The sequence below is a fragment of the Malaclemys terrapin genome, chromosome 14 (genome assembly GCF_027887155.1).
Source record: "Malaclemys terrapin pileata isolate rMalTer1 chromosome 14, rMalTer1.hap1, whole genome shotgun sequence".
In the NCBI taxonomy this organism is placed as follows: domain Eukaryota; kingdom Metazoa; phylum Chordata; order Testudines; family Emydidae; genus Malaclemys; species Malaclemys terrapin.
Window position 1 is genome coordinate 24,835,952 of NC_071518.1, and position 15,386 is coordinate 24,851,337.

The following is a 15,386-nucleotide window of genomic DNA, read 5'->3' on the forward strand; positions in this document are numbered from 1 at the left end:
CCCTATTCCCTGAAGAGTATACTTCCTACCTGTACAGAATACCATAGGTGCATCATGCTTTACAGATGAATGAGACATGACAAATTTCTGCTCTGAAACATGAAAAATCAAAGGGAGATGCGGTGTAGGTCTGAGGCAGCTGAAGTTCCTACCCTTCTTCCAGCACTTCCAGACCTAGGCTGTTAAGTGAAGGTCAAATTCTAGTTCTTGCAGACTGTGAGGGAATGAGTTCCCCACTCGAGGTCCCTTTCCTAAGAACTCTCTTCTCAGGAATTCAAATCTTGGCATTTTCAAACAGAACATCCCTGCTGCTACCAGCCAGTGAGACAGTCCATATGAAGAGAGATGTCGCTTGGCCTCAAGCCCTGTAGGGCTTTGTAGATTAAATGAACAGAATCCAAAACCAACTGGGAAGCTAGTACAAAAAAATACATTATATAGCTAAAGTGGAGATTCAGTGGTAATAATAATAAATAGTAGCATTCAGCACTTCTATAGTGCCTTCCCTCTGATGATCTCAAAGTGCTTTATAAACATTTAGAAATGCCTGGCAGGTAGGCAACAGTAGTGTAAACACTGTAACAAACCTGCCACCTGTGACTTGAAGGTTATTGCTATACTGTATAGTGGTCATTTGGACCTTCGAGGTGAAAGAGGTGAACTCCTGCTCATGAATGGGCCTTTTTTATTGCAGATAATAGAGGGTCCAAGGGAGACCAGCCTTTAGCTGGCAGCGGATTATAAGAAATTTGAAAAAATAAAATATACATTCTCTCTAAAGAGGATTTTAAATTTCTATCGTATTTCATGCCCTTGACATTAGAACAGTGTGAAAGCATCCATTTTCAGTATATATAGCATATGATTTCTGCTTTAGGACATTGCTTTTGATATTCTACCTAATATACAGTTTGTGTGTTCCATTTTTCTACATCAATAATGTAGTATTTACACAGAGATTTCTGTATTGCTCGAAGTCAGTTACATATCAGCATTGATTTTAATGTAAGGACAGTGGTGTACAGCTCAGAAGTTCTAATTCTGTCCAGGAGAAAGTATCAGAGTAGCAGCCGTGTTAGTCTGTATCCGCAAAAAGAACAGGAGTACTTGTGGCACCTTAGAGACTAACAAATTTATTAGAGCATAAATAAATTTGTTAGTCTCTAAGGTGCCACAAGTACTCCTGTTCTTTTTGCAGGAGAAGGTAGTGGCTTGTCTTGCTCACATGTCCGTTTATTACATATTTCCCAGATAACTCATGCTTGAGCATCTGGGGTTCACAAATGCAGACGTGAATCCAAGGGGTGAGTGACGGAGAGGATGCCAAGTGGGAAAGGGATAGAGTTCTACCATGTCTTCCCCTCAGTTAAACCCCTAGGTCCTAATTGCTTCAGTTGGAGTTTTGCCTGCAGAATTAATGGAGGTTTTAAGCCTATATTTCTTAACCCTCTAAATTTGCCTTCCTTAAAACAAATGTCTTTGTACTGCTGCTTCATGTGATCCCATTTCTTACTGTGCTGAATTCCACAAGCTCATGTGCACTGCTTCTGAGCTTTATTTTCATGTTATCAATTGGTTCCTCTATATTGGAAAGAAATAGATCCACAGAGGATCCTGTTTGTAGTCTCAACTCTTTGAATCAAAGCTTTTGTCATACGTAATTTAGGAACTTCTTAGAAGATGCATGTTACCCAATTTTTATCTTAGTAATTTCAATACTTCTAAATATCATTGATTGTTTTACACACTTTCCTTGACTGGGTATTGCAAAAATTTTAATACTTGGAAAGTGCTTTGAGATCCTTTGAAGAACAGTGCTTTATAGTATTATTAATTCATGGGAAGTTGTGGAGAAGAGGCACTGTATGAATTAACAATGAGAGGCTTAAGGCAGTAGAGGAGGAAGGTAATATTTGAGGCATTGCCTTTTCAAAGCAACTTCCATTTATCCATTTAATTTCATTTTACTATTGAGTTTGAATGTATAGCGATTTTGAGCTAGATATGCAAAAGAGCTGAGCACCTAACAGTTAAGCATCCAAATAAGTGGCCAAATTTTCCAGAAAGCTCTGTTCCCGTTTAGGTGCATAAATAGGGACCAGTTTGTTCTCAATGGGAGATGCTGGATCCTGGGCTCTTTTGAAAATCTGGCCCTTCATTTATTTTAAGTGCCAATAGTGAAGAATAAGGTCCCAAGGTTTTTGCCTGCTCAAACTCTGGCTGCTTCTTTAACTACAGTAGAACCTCAGAGTTATGAGCACCAGAGTTACGAACTGACCAGTCAACCACACACCTCATTTGGAACTGGAAGTATGCAATCAGGCAGCAGCAGAGACACCCCCCCCCTCCCCCCGAAAAGCCAGTACAGTACTGTGTTAAAACATAAGCTACTAAAAAAAATAAAGGGAAAGTTTAAAAAAAGATTTGACAAGGTAAGGAAACGGTTTCCTTGCTTGTTTCATTTAAATTAAGATGGTTAAAAGCAGCACTTTACTTTTGCAAAGTTAAGTTTCAAAGCTGTCTTAAGTCAATTTTCAGCTGTATTAAGTCAATGTAAACTTTTGAAAGAACAACCTCCATTCCCAAGGGGTTTGTAACTCTGAGATTCTACTGTACTTAACTAGTTGCTCCTTTACTGGAAAGAGAATCTGTTCTCATGCTGGTGTCCAAGTCACAACCTTACACGCCCTTCATCTGGAATGACAGGATAAAACTCATGCAGCTATAGTACTTATGAATATGAAACTGGATCAGCTACTGTTCTGGTTGGAAACATGGAAGTTAGACTGGATAGCACCAAGCACTGAATAGCGCAAACAGAAAAGGACCTTAAGTGATTCAGACTGAGAAATGGGTGGGTATCCAGCATTTCAAGTAGCATATATAAAGAGAAAAAAATCTGCCACTTAGAGTGGAAATGTTGGAGATCCAAATCACTATTAAGCTTCTTGGACTGAGACCACATGTGGATAGAAAAACTGACTAGATTTTTTTAAAATTTAGAAGAGATTATAAAATTGATAGCCTACTCCTGCAAGATGTAATTTCTGGAACAGCAAAGAAACTGTTGGATAGAACTGAGTGCTTTTTGAGGGAAGAATAACTATGGGATATAGCATCAGACCAGGACTTCGATGAAAACTGAACTTTTTTGGTAATACTTTCTCTTAGCCATGTCATTTTGAGGTTCACTGTAAGGTATGAAACTTGACATATACCTGGCTGATGAATTGTAAACAAACATTCTTTCCTTTTTCCATCCCTGGATTTTTTTTGAAATATGTACATTACCAAGAACAGTGTGTGATTCCTGGCAAAAGAAACTAAACTCTTTATTCTTCTAAGGAAGATCAGTTGAATACCATGCAGTTTACTGCAAATGGAGAATGGGGAGGGGGTGGGGGAAGAGTCTTTTGAATGAGAATTTAAAAACTGAGGTGGTGTGGACATTGAAGACCTTGGCGTTTTCCTCAATAGTAGAGAGCTGCCCTAATGTACTGGGCCAAAATTTCTGGAGACTCCGCTAATGATATTGGGCAACTAAGAGTCTGCTTTATCCCCCAAGTCCTGGTCATCTTGTAAATGAAATTGATGTTTCATGACATGTTCAGTTTTCAAGTAGCTATGAATCAACTAGGAGCCCTAGGTCTAGCTCAGTCGTTCTCAAACTTTGTATTGGTGACCCCTTTCACACAGCAAGCCTCCGAGTGCAACCCCCCACCCTTATACATTAAAAACACTTATTTAAATATTTAGCACCATTATAAATGCTGGAGGTGAAGCCGGGCTTGGGGTGTAGTTTGACAGCCCCACTTCAGCAACATCCCATGTAATAACCTCACAACCCCCTGAGGGGTTATGACTCAGTTTGAGAACTCATGGTCTAGCTATAATACACCATCATCATAACAACACCTGGCTCTTACATAGCATTTTTTATCTAAAGATCTTAAAGGGCTTTACAAAGGAGGTTAGTATCATTATCTCCATGTACACTGAGTGTTAATACTTGGTACAATGGTACATTGATTCTTGTGTCAGAATGTTGTCTATTGTAGATAATGAACATAACAATGCTATTCAGTGTTCATCTATCTTCAGGTAGTTTAACTGTGCTTTACTAAGAGAGGATGTCATCTCTCTGTATAGTTGCTTGTGCACTGAATATTCTAATGAAAATGCCTTCTGTTCCTTTCACAAACTTAGGCCCAGATTGTGCTATTTAGTGACTGGAGTGGTATACAGCCATCCCACCTCTTGGGGAACTAAAATAATTATGCCCCTGAAATCAGTCTCTCCCCCTTAGGTACCTTAGGTTCAGGGGAGTTTTTCTGCACCCACCCAGCTTCGTGGACTGGTATGGAGGAGCAAGGCTTTGACTCTCTCTGTTGCCTCTTCCATTCCAAAAGGAGAAGGTTTGTAGTCTCACATCTGCCTGGATGGAACATATGGGCTGCACTCCCCTCCTTGACAAGTTTCCAAATATGGGGCAGGGATTAGAAGGCTCCTTGCAACCTCTTTGCTGCACAAGGGGCAAGGATCAACTGGCCCATCAATATACAGTATTCTCTCTTCTAATAGCCAAGTATTATACGTGATACTGCTAACACCACCTATTCAGGTTGCTCAACATTTCCCATTATAGGACTCTGTTTTCAGTAGCATGTAACTGTGCAAAACCCAACCATCTGAGCTGAAATTTTCCATGCTGGGTGTCTGCCTCAAGCTGAATTTTTTGAAATGTCAGCCAAAATGGTTCAGCTGTTTCCAAGAAGACGACTAAGTAAAAAATTTGTCTGTTAAATTATTGAGATTTTTTTCCTTTGAAATGCTCCAGCGTTCAAATGCTTTGGAACAGGGTCCTGAAGTTTTTTGGTGGTGGTCTTGTGTCAGGGATGTGACTTTTGCAATCCCTGGGAAAATCTGGCCAACTGATTGTTTTTGAAAAACAAACTCACTTCCTACATGCTCAGTAGAGTTGTAGATTGTTAACAGCTGAAGTTTCTAACTGTTCTGTCCCTACTGAGCATGCTCCCAGCTCTTAGTGGCTGATTGGACTGCATATGCACCATCCCCACAAGAATGACTGAGAATGCTTCAGTCCAAGGCTACAGGGGTAAAGCTGGACTTTCCTGGTAAGCGCTGCTCCAGGCTTGGAAGCAGCCAGGCACTGGAACTGAGAGCAGAGAGCCATAAGAATACTCCTACTCAAAACTACATTGCTTTTACAACCTGAATAACATTCTTCAAACACTCAAAAGTTAGGAAATGCCAGATTTAAGGTTTCCTGGACACAATACAGTCTTTCACTAAATGATCACCGACTCTTTTTCCCCCCCACAGGACCCCTGCTCTGGAGTCGAATCAGGGTTGTGTTGTAAAAGCTTTTTTTCTGTAGGATCCTCTCTCTCATTTGTACAAGAAGTTGGAAGGCACATAGTGAATGAGAGGGAATTGCTGGAAAAGAAAGGAGGGTGTCCTGGTTAAGGCAACTGAATGCCACTCTGGTGGACTGTGATTTGATCCCTGCCTCTGTCACACAAGTTCCTATGTGATGCTGTGCATGTCATGTAAGCAGAATTGTTCACAGGGGGTCACTGATTAAGAATTCCTCTTTTCTGGATGCCCCACTTGGGACCCTGGGGCCTGATTTACAGAAGCGGTGCTCATTCACAACTGCACCTGAAGTCAATGGGAGCTATCCCTGAATACAAAGTGCTTAGTACTCTGGTCCTAGGCATTTCACATTAGGCACCCAGACTTAGTGGATACTTTGGACCTTAATCTCTTAGTACCTCAGCTCCCAATCTGTAAAATGTGAATCATGTTATATCTTCACTTCACAGAGGTGTTATGAAGATCAACACTTGAAGTACTCAGACACTAGAGTGGTGAGCACCTTGGAAGAGTCCATGAGGAAAAACTACAGTAATAAGGTTTAGGGCCACACATTGAACACTGAGGAGAACACAATATTGAAATATGATCATTAAGTGAGCACCTGAATAAGTCAGGGCACCTGTGGAAAAAAATAGTATGTAATCACTTAAGATCATAACACATATGCACAACAAGGCTAAATTAAGGCAACCTTAATTCTGGCATTTCCTTATTTTTGAGTGCTTGACTTCGCAAACTTAATAAGGTTCTTTTAATATAGGTAGTGGTGTTCATATAGTGTATCGGGGAAAAACCAAAACACATTCTATTATCTCATCCCCTTTAGCTGAGTTATGCTATTTCAGTCACAGCTGCAGTCTGAAATGGGTAGGCGTGAACTGAATATGTCATGCAGAATTAGTTCATTTATGTAAACCTCTTCAGAAATATTGATTGTTTTCAGGGATGGATTCATACAATTACAAATCAGTAACAAGGTAGAAGAGAAAAAAGTGCTCAATGATCTGAAAAAAGAATAAGCACATAATTTCACTATTCTGAGCACTGAAGTTTGCTTATAACAAGGATATTTTAATATACACCTCTACCCCCATATAACGCTGTCCTTGGGTGCCAAAAAAAAAAAAAAAAAATCTTACTGCGTTATAGGTGAAACCGCCTTGTATCCGAATTAGTGTTATATCGGGGTAAAGGTGTACACGAAATGCTCTGTTTCATTGGCTTTTTTTTTTTTTTTTTAAATCAACTCATTATCTTTCTCCTTAGGTATCAAACCTCAAGCTGGGAGATAGGCAAGAACTGTACATATCTTTACAGACTTGCTTTTGGCAATGATTTTTTGATTAGACAGACTCCTTTCTTTGAAAAAGCAGATATCTTTATACCTGTTCATCACTTCAGCTTGTTGGAGAAGCAAGAATGGGGGGGGGAAAAAAAAAAAATCAATATTTATAATATGAACTGATAGTTTGACCTGTTGAAATGAATCTTCTAAATTCAAAGCTAGAGCCTAGCCTCACCAGAACAACCATTATTATTCATCATTGTAGCTGAGGAAGTGAATTGAAGAAAGCAAAACAGCTTTTGTAATTTTGGTTAGCAACCAGTACCTAAAAGTGGTAGTTGCAGAAAAGGAACGTTAAAGTGTGAAAAGCATATTAAAACCCTAGACAAGTTTCTGGAATATCTGTAGTTGTTTCTTAATGTCATATCCATAAAGTAGCAATATCATATTCCTCTTAAAAATCACCATCACAACAGAGATTATTTCATGGCAAGTACATTTTTATCGGAGTATATCTTGAACGCTAATGTTTTATGAAACAACAATAAAATACACTATAAAACAGATAATTTGGACTTTAAAAAAAGTCCAACCCTGCAAGGTGTTGAGCAGTATCACTTCCAGGATGAGGCAAAGAAACAGCAGCATTGCCAATTAATTTTGCTCTCTTTACAACCAAACCTGTACAATATCTATTATTGAGGTCATATTCATTGGAAACTTATTAAGAAAAAAAGCGCAAGAATGATTGTACTAGAGTCAGATGGCAGATATGCAATAAGCAAACTCTGCGCTAGGTTTCCATACTGCTCTTCCAACATACCTCATGCCTGCTCTCCAGTTCCAAGTTCTAGCTTCTCCTATAGTGAGCCTGACAACTGTTTCAAATTATCTGGTGTGATATGGATGTGTGTCCACATGGGAACAGATTGAGGCTATGAAACTCAGCCAGATTAGGAGTAAAGTATGCAGAATAAGGGGTAGTATATTAACCTACTATTAAATGTAGTCCCACCTAAAACATCCTTTTAAAACACCTTAAATCATAAGCCTTGCGAGCATCATCATTAAACCTTTTATATGCAATCCATACAGAATCTCAGAACAGCATTCACAGTCCTGGTCTTAACCTATGGAGTCCTTAACAGATTGGGACCCAACTCACTCAAAGGCTGCCTCCCCATCCAAGAGAACTTTGCTTCACAGGCAACACAGCAGGGGGAATCTAGATTTAAATTAACAGATGCTGGGGAAGAGCAGGACCCTGGCTATGGAACGCCTTGCAAGAAAAGGCTTAGTGTCTGAGACTGGCTATTACTTGGTTCAAATGTAAGACAGGCCTTTATGAGAGAATCTTCCCCCAGGAACAGTACCCATGAATAATAATAAAGTAAGTACTGTGTTTCCCTCAGTGTGAATTGAGAATCAACATTTTTTGTTATGCCTGGTGCTCATATAACACAAAGCTGATGCTTTTTCTTAAATACATTCAGCGCTTGGCTACGAAGAAGATAACTGAGGATGTACTTACGATCGACAAATGAAGTGAACAGCATTCTGAATCTGCTGAGTCTGCTACCCTCATCTGCCCACATCCGTACCACTCCTGTTCCAGTCTGCAGCATCACATCGTTTGCTACTGTGCTGCAAAACTTTGCCTTCAGGTTTTCAATGGAACTGCTTCCATCATATACAGCTACAAAGTTTCTCTTGCATTCGTTTGAGTGCTCCATTTGGTAGTCCAGGAATCTCAAATAAATCTGTTTAAAACAAAACCCCACAACCTCTAAGAAAAGTAAAACAGAATGCCTTAGTAATAAAACAGGACAGAGTTTCTCTTAGACCTCCCAGTGGACCCTGATTACAGTATTCTGTCCTCCTTATATAGGCATGGAACTCCCAGTTCACAAACTCTTGTGTTGTATGCTTACAGTTTCATAACCAGTGATTCCCTCACAAAATGACATCATTATGGATTATTATTTGCAATTACTTTTGTCCTAAGTATCAATAAATGACAAGAACTTTCCAATGAAAATTGACTAACTTGTTCTCTCCATAAGCTTACAAGAAAAGCAAAGCTCGTAATACAAAATGGTGCAGGCTGAAGAGAGCTGATTTTAAGCACATTCTAGAACAGATGTAAGGAATATACAGGAAAAAATGCAAGGATTTATTTTTCAGAATTTTTGGAAAAAGCTTTTTCCTGTAGCGGGTTTCTGAACTTTAGAAAGATGGATTTCAAAAAAACAACCAGAGAAATTTATTTGAGTCTTAAAGTCAAAAATAAGGAAACAAAAGTCCTTTAACTCTGCATGGAGGCTATTAAATGAATCAGTCACAGAAGGCGCAGCAAACAACCTAAATAGAAGCAGGAATGTAAAAAAAAAACCAGAGTTAAAGGGTAAGATTCAAGAGGTTATGTGAGTCAAATTGGTATCCCTCAGAGGCTGGAAATCCAGCCCAAAGACAAGACTGAGGACCATGTATTACAGCAGACCATACATAATAAGGAATTTAGGAAAACTAAGGTGGAGTTTGAAGAGAAATAGACAAATTTAAACTATTTGCCTTCAGATGCATCTGCAGCAGACACCTGTGAGATGATGTAGATTTGCTGAATTTGCAAGGAATAAAGGGAACAACTAAGGAGATTTCTGGGCATGCGCTAACTTCTAATTGATGCAGGGTTAGACATAAGCTGCTCATATGGGCGAGCTATTCCAGAACTGCCCACTTGAGGTTGTCACCTTTTTAAGTCTTTTGATACCGGCTACTGTGACAGACAAATTACTAGACTCAGATCAATGCTTTGATCTGGTAGAACAATTCTTATTTTTCCTGAAATGAATGTGACATGATTTTGTAAGTTTAAAAAAAAAAAAAAGGATCTGGTTTATATTTTTATACAAATGTTTTAAAAATTTCACATCAGAATGACAATACTGGAAGGTGGGGGGAATTTTCAAAAGAAAATAAGGGACTAGTAAGAGTCAGTGGGACTTGTGCTCCTTAGTTATTTAGAGCTTTTAAAAATTTCATCCTTATACTATACTAAGCACTTATCTGCACAGAGACCTAGTGAGCAGCAAACCAGGGTATGAATGTACAGGACACTAGCTTGCCATCACTAAGTTGTTGTGTAGACCCTGCCACTGGGCACTAAAAGTTCTGTAGCATGCTTTCACATACTGCTGTTTGTTTGAAACAGCAGTATGTCAAAACAAAGTGCACTACGAAACTTTTAGGGTACGTCTACACTACAATAAAGCACCAGCGGCTGGCCTGTGTCTGCTGACTTGGGTTTGGAGCTATAAAATTGCAATGCAGATGTCCAAGCTTGGGCTGCATCCTGAGCTCTGGGTTTCTGCTGTCTTCGCTGCAATTTTATAGCCCTACAACCTGAGTCAGCTGACACCGGCCAGCTGCAGATGTCTTATTGCACCTCCTAATGTTCTCCACAGGCAAGATGCTGGTACTATGCCCCTTACGCACCATATTTGAAAGCCAGTCTGTCTCATTATTTTTTCCCCTTCATCTGAGAAAATACTTCCTCTAGTAGTTTATATCTGAAACTTTTTCACTGTAACCTGCGTCAGCCTGTGATTATTGCAAATTGTAAAGTACCATTTAGGTGAGTGTTTTTTGTCTCTCCTCACTGTCCCCCATTATTACAGCAGCGGTAGCTTTTGTTGACTTCATATCCTCCTGAAGTCAGAGAGAGCTGCAGGTCCTCAGCATTTAGCCTGAAATATATAACTCTCATAACTATTGCTTAATTGGATTTTTATTCCTGCTGTGGAACTATAATGGAAGGAATAAAACATTAATACTCAATCTAGCACTCATATTGCACCCTTACTCTAGGCTGTGTACTCAAATCAAGGGCACAATTTTTCCAAAAAGTTTCTGCTCAGTAAAAGATGCATCTGGTTTCTATGCCAACTGAAAAGAATTTTTAGGATTTCTGCTGCCCCCAGAGAAGGTAATAGTATCAGAGGCTTCCTCATTAGAGTATTAATATATTATAGAACTTTTCTGAATCCCTGAAGGTTATCTTCAGAATTTCAATGATGCACAGGCCTTTTTTTAAGTCTTCATTGACTGTCAATTTTCAGATTTATTTTTATTACAAAAAAAATCAAATTTGGAAAATTGAAAACTTTTTTTCTCTCATAAAAGGACAAAACACCCGAGGCTGCTCCATACAACCGTTCAATGTCATAATCCTGTCAAAACCAGAACTCAGGAGACCAACTTTAGCATGACAGTTTAAAAATAAGTGTAAGATAATCTAATCTCAAGAGCCACTCAACTAGAGAACTCGCTTTAAGCAACATTCAATAATATTTATTAAAATAATTTAGGCATGGAGTACTCCAAATAGAAAACAAAAGAGAAAAAATGATTTTTGCAAATCATTTCTGGAAGAACAATTTCTATAACTTACTCTAGGATAGAGCTCTTGGGAGTTATGAGTTACTTCCTCAAAACATGTAATAAAAGTTATTTTATTCTGCTGTAATTACCTTACTCTTTTGTCCCCTATTATTCTTATGGTTTAGGTAGTTATTTTTGGTACTATTTGGGAAGCTGGAGAACCAGAGCTGTTGGAAAGTTTTCTGTCTAAACTGATTTTTCAACTAAATTAAAGAAAGTGTCTGCTTTCTGTGGAAAATTGAGGTTTTGCTAAAGGTTTCAGCCAAAAAAAAGTTTATTGAAATACTAAGTCAATTTTTTGGTGGGGTCGGGGGGGGTGAGAGGGGGCAGGGAAAGACAGTACCCATTTTCTGATCAGCTCTACTGAAAAATATTTACTTCTTCCCTACTTTTTTTTCCCCTTGCATCATGCTATTTTTTATCCTATCATACGTAGACATGCAGCATAAACAGCCATTACTTACCCTGTAGGAACTGTAGTTCAAGATGTAGTCAGTGTGGATCCCACGGTAGGTGTGCTTGAGATGGGATTCTTTATAAGTGAGGATGGAGGGAGAGTCATGGGATCCACACTGCCTACATTATCTCCAAGATCCATAGTTACTATAGGGTAAGTAACTGTTCTCTCTTCTTAGAGTATGTGAGAGCTTGGACCCCACTGTAAGTGACTAGTAAGCAGTATCCCCATTCCCCTCGGGATGGAGTTCCTGTTCCATCCATTGAACAGTAAATTGTGTACTACTCTCCTGACCGTGGCATCTGACCTCGCAGGTAAATCCCAGCTCTAACATTTCACAAAGGTCAGTGGTTTACTCCACATCACTGCTTTGCAGATAAATTTCTGTTACTGATACATTTCTGAAGCAGGAGGAGTGAGCCTTGATGTTCGATGGGTGAGGTACACCAACTGTGTAACAGTGAGATTCAAAATAGTTAATTCGATGCAAGTCATTTTGATGAGATTACCTTGGCTATAGCCAGAAAAATAGGACAACAGTCTGACTGTTTGCTTTAGTCCTGTCAATGTAATGAAAGTCCTAGATACATCTAGTGCACGGAGTGTGGTTTTGGGAAGAGAGGTAGCCTGGTTGATTTGGTTTGAATGAATTAGTAGCACTATTTCTCTCTGAAATATTGCAGCCTGAAGCTCACTTATTCAGCCGGCTGAAGCAACAGCCACAAGGAAGACAGTCAGTCTTCTGAGTGAGGTGATGCGAGGAGCATTCTGTGGGCTCAAAATGACCCTCATGGACTGATCTAGCAGCTGTAGCTTGAGCCAAGTGTACCTGCATTTATAAGCCCTGGAAGAAAAGGTGGATCACCTCTATGCAAAAGAGACATCGACCTTGACGGAGGTCAGTCATAGGATCCAGGGTTTGAAGTCCACCATGGTGCAACGCACTTTGCCCCACTGCACAGGAGGATTAGCATTTTTATTTATATAAATCTCCTTCCATGTTTTGAGAGTGTGAAGGTAAGATTTCTTCTTTAGAGAATTGCAGCTTGGACACTTCTGTCTCACTGCTATGTTGACTTTGAGAGCTGAGGGAGGGTTACAGCCACTCCACTCTTTATGCCCTCTTAGGGGAGGACAAGGAGGCACAGGGGATGTGCTCAACCCTGACTGCCAAGGCTATTGAAAGAATCCAGTCTTGTGTGCATTAGGCACAAATACACCTACACTGACACATACTCCAAGAAGAATCTCAGAAACGCAGTTACTTGGTCAATGCATAAGATGGTAAAACTTCAGTGACACACTCATATGTAGTAATCTATATTTTGCTCACGTATCAGGTAACAGACATTACCTAAGACTACCCTTTGTCTGCAGCTAACTGTACTCATTAAACTTGAGGCCAAGTTGCAGGCCATTTAAACATGTGGCCCATAAAATTATCAAAGTGCCTAAACATTATAAATTTCAGGTCAGGGAAAAATAGCTTCATCACCAGGGACCTGCAGTTAGATACTTGTTTCTAAAATAAATGTATCTTAATTTCCTCAACTGCCAATAGCCAATTAATTTAAATGAAAGTGAGACATTTTGTAAATAATTACTAATGACCATTCCCTATTACTAATGGGCTAAAAGCCCATTATATATTGAATGATACAAATGGACTTGCCTTAGCATTTGGAGTAGCCTTAATTGTCCATATGCAGTCAATTGCTTGTCCAGGTTTTGTTTTCTCTTCTTGTTCTACTTGACTGGAACGTACTATTCCATCAGCTCCTGAAAGCTCAAATTGGCAGTCTAGAAAGAACATACAACTCGTTGTCAAATGCAAGATGAGATTGATTAAAAATTTCATGTACAAATAAATTGTTATTGTAATACTAGACCTGGGATGGGATTTAAAATACCTCCTAGGTAAGTGAAGTCTGGATCTGCAACAGAAGAAATCACAAATTATTGGGGCTGGCAGTTGAGTCACTTCAAGGTTTAAACACAATCTAGAGACAATCTATTTCCTAACACACCACAAAATACAAAGTCCTAGAACAGATATTGAATCAATGGGAGAGAGGTGATCCGCTTGATTCCATGATAAGTGACTGTACCTCACTAAGATGGTTGAATATTTGTAATATAATGGAGGTGGCTAACACCACAGTTGAATTTCCTTTCAGTTTTTTATTCCCACCTAATCCTGCAACCTGATCTGTACTGATGGATCCCTGCACCTGTGCTGGCTTGCACTAAAAGCAACAGAATGCCACAAGGGCACAGAGATCTACCTGTTCACATCAGATTGCAGGATCAAGGGATATATAAGTAGCTCTGTACTGCATCAGGTGGAAGAGGTTTACTAGTGCCATTTGATGCAGCAAGATCAGAGTTTTGGAATTAGTAGAATACTCAGGAACATTACAACAAAGGGTAAACAAGCAACAAGGACCAAGGTTTTTCCCTTGGATACACGCATGCCTCCCATTGATGTCACTGATAGCCACAGACATGCCTCTAAGGGCATAATTTAGCCCTAGTTTTCTCTTGAACTGTGTTCTATCATACATGTCTGGAAATGGTACTGCTAATGAGTTCAGAGCAGATTTTTCTGAAGAGGTCCACAGCAGAGGAGCAACAGAAAGCTCCAGCATTTGGCTCTTCACTTCAGTAGGACCAGGATTTGGTCCAAAGTGAGCATGCAGCCATTGCATGTGCAAGCACTCACATTTTCATGAGCAGTTTAGTATTTTTCCCCACACACACAATTCAACAGGTGAGCCTTGCAAGTTACATGTGCATGTGTTACACAGGCAAAACTTGAATTTTTGTAGACCAGTGTTCCAATACACAAACACCAATGGCTGCATGTCCATTTTGGACCAAATCCTGGTCCCACTGAGCTCAAGGCGCAGAATTTGGCTCTTTAGGTAGGCCTTTATCTATAAAAGGGATTTACAGTTAAACAAAAAAAATGCATAAATCCTGATTGACTTAAATACTCAAGACAGTTCAGAAAATTGCATCCTTAGCCCACTCCCATTGAGCTATATAGTCTGGCACACATGTTCACTGTACGGAAACCTCTGCAAGTCAGAGTTCCAACCTCCTTTCTGAATTTGCTCTTCCTTTTGAATTTAAGTCAAGCACTTAGTGTCATTTAAGTGTTCTGTGAGGCTTAATTTCTTTTTCTGATTTTTGTTCATTGTCACTGGTACTTAAAAATATTTAAACATCTTGTGAAAATGTAAAAGAATGAGGACAAAATATAATGGTCTTTCACAGTCATTACAGTCCACCACAAAAATAAATATATGTGTGGCAGATTTAGAATACAAGCCCGAGCCTTGCTAGCACTAAGCTAACTTGGTTTTGAGAATGACATATTGGTTAAATTGCTTTGGAATGTAGCTTGGCGCACACATCCATATAACCCCTGCAGGAACATTTTAGCACATCCCACATGGTTCCCAAAGGGTTAGTGACCCATGCGAATCGGAACAGCATGAGAAGCCAAATCCATAGCAGACTGAAAACAGTTCTGTTAAAACACTTCTACCAATGTAGAATATTTTCCTATGATTCTGGAGATGAAGGGCATGTCTGGGAAAGAGAGGGAACATAAAGCAGTTATACCTGTGTATACAACATTTGTAGTAATAGCTGACATTTATAGATTGCTTTTGGTCCCAAAGGATTCTAAAGTGTTTATAACTATATATGTACAGTATCTAAAATACAGCCACCTGGAGCAGAGCATTCTGCACAAGGACATTGGATCAAATCCTCTCTCACCAACAGTGCCATAGG

General features: G+C 39.4%; 1 protein-coding gene and 1 long non-coding RNA gene across 3 annotated transcripts in view; one reads left to right on the forward strand and one right to left on the reverse strand.

Annotated features, from left to right (window-relative positions):
• Positions 1-15,386, forward strand: part of LOC128848953 (uncharacterized) — a 105,581-nt gene that overhangs the window by 88,614 nt on the left and 1,581 nt on the right. The window contains exon 3 of one of the 2 annotated variants that reach the window (XR_008447137.1): positions 8,179-8,266. The exons of the other annotated variant lie outside the window; for it this stretch is intronic. This is a non-coding gene — a long non-coding RNA (uncharacterized LOC128848953). Of the gene's footprint in view, positions 1-8,178; positions 8,267-15,386 lie in introns of those variants that run through there. 2 annotated transcript variants of the gene reach the window in all.
• NETO2 (neuropilin and tolloid like 2) overlaps positions 1-15,386 on the reverse strand; it is a 47,186-nt gene that overhangs the window by 4,765 nt on the left and 27,035 nt on the right. Inside the window, exons 5-7 of the mRNA XM_054049263.1 lie at positions 13,472-13,516; positions 13,255-13,382; positions 8,217-8,445 (exon numbers count right to left, since the gene is read on the reverse strand). Of these exons, the coding sequence (XP_053905238.1) occupies positions 8,217-8,445; positions 13,255-13,382; positions 13,472-13,516 (402 nt within the window). The remainder of the gene's footprint in view (positions 1-8,216; positions 8,446-13,254; positions 13,383-13,471; positions 13,517-15,386) is intronic.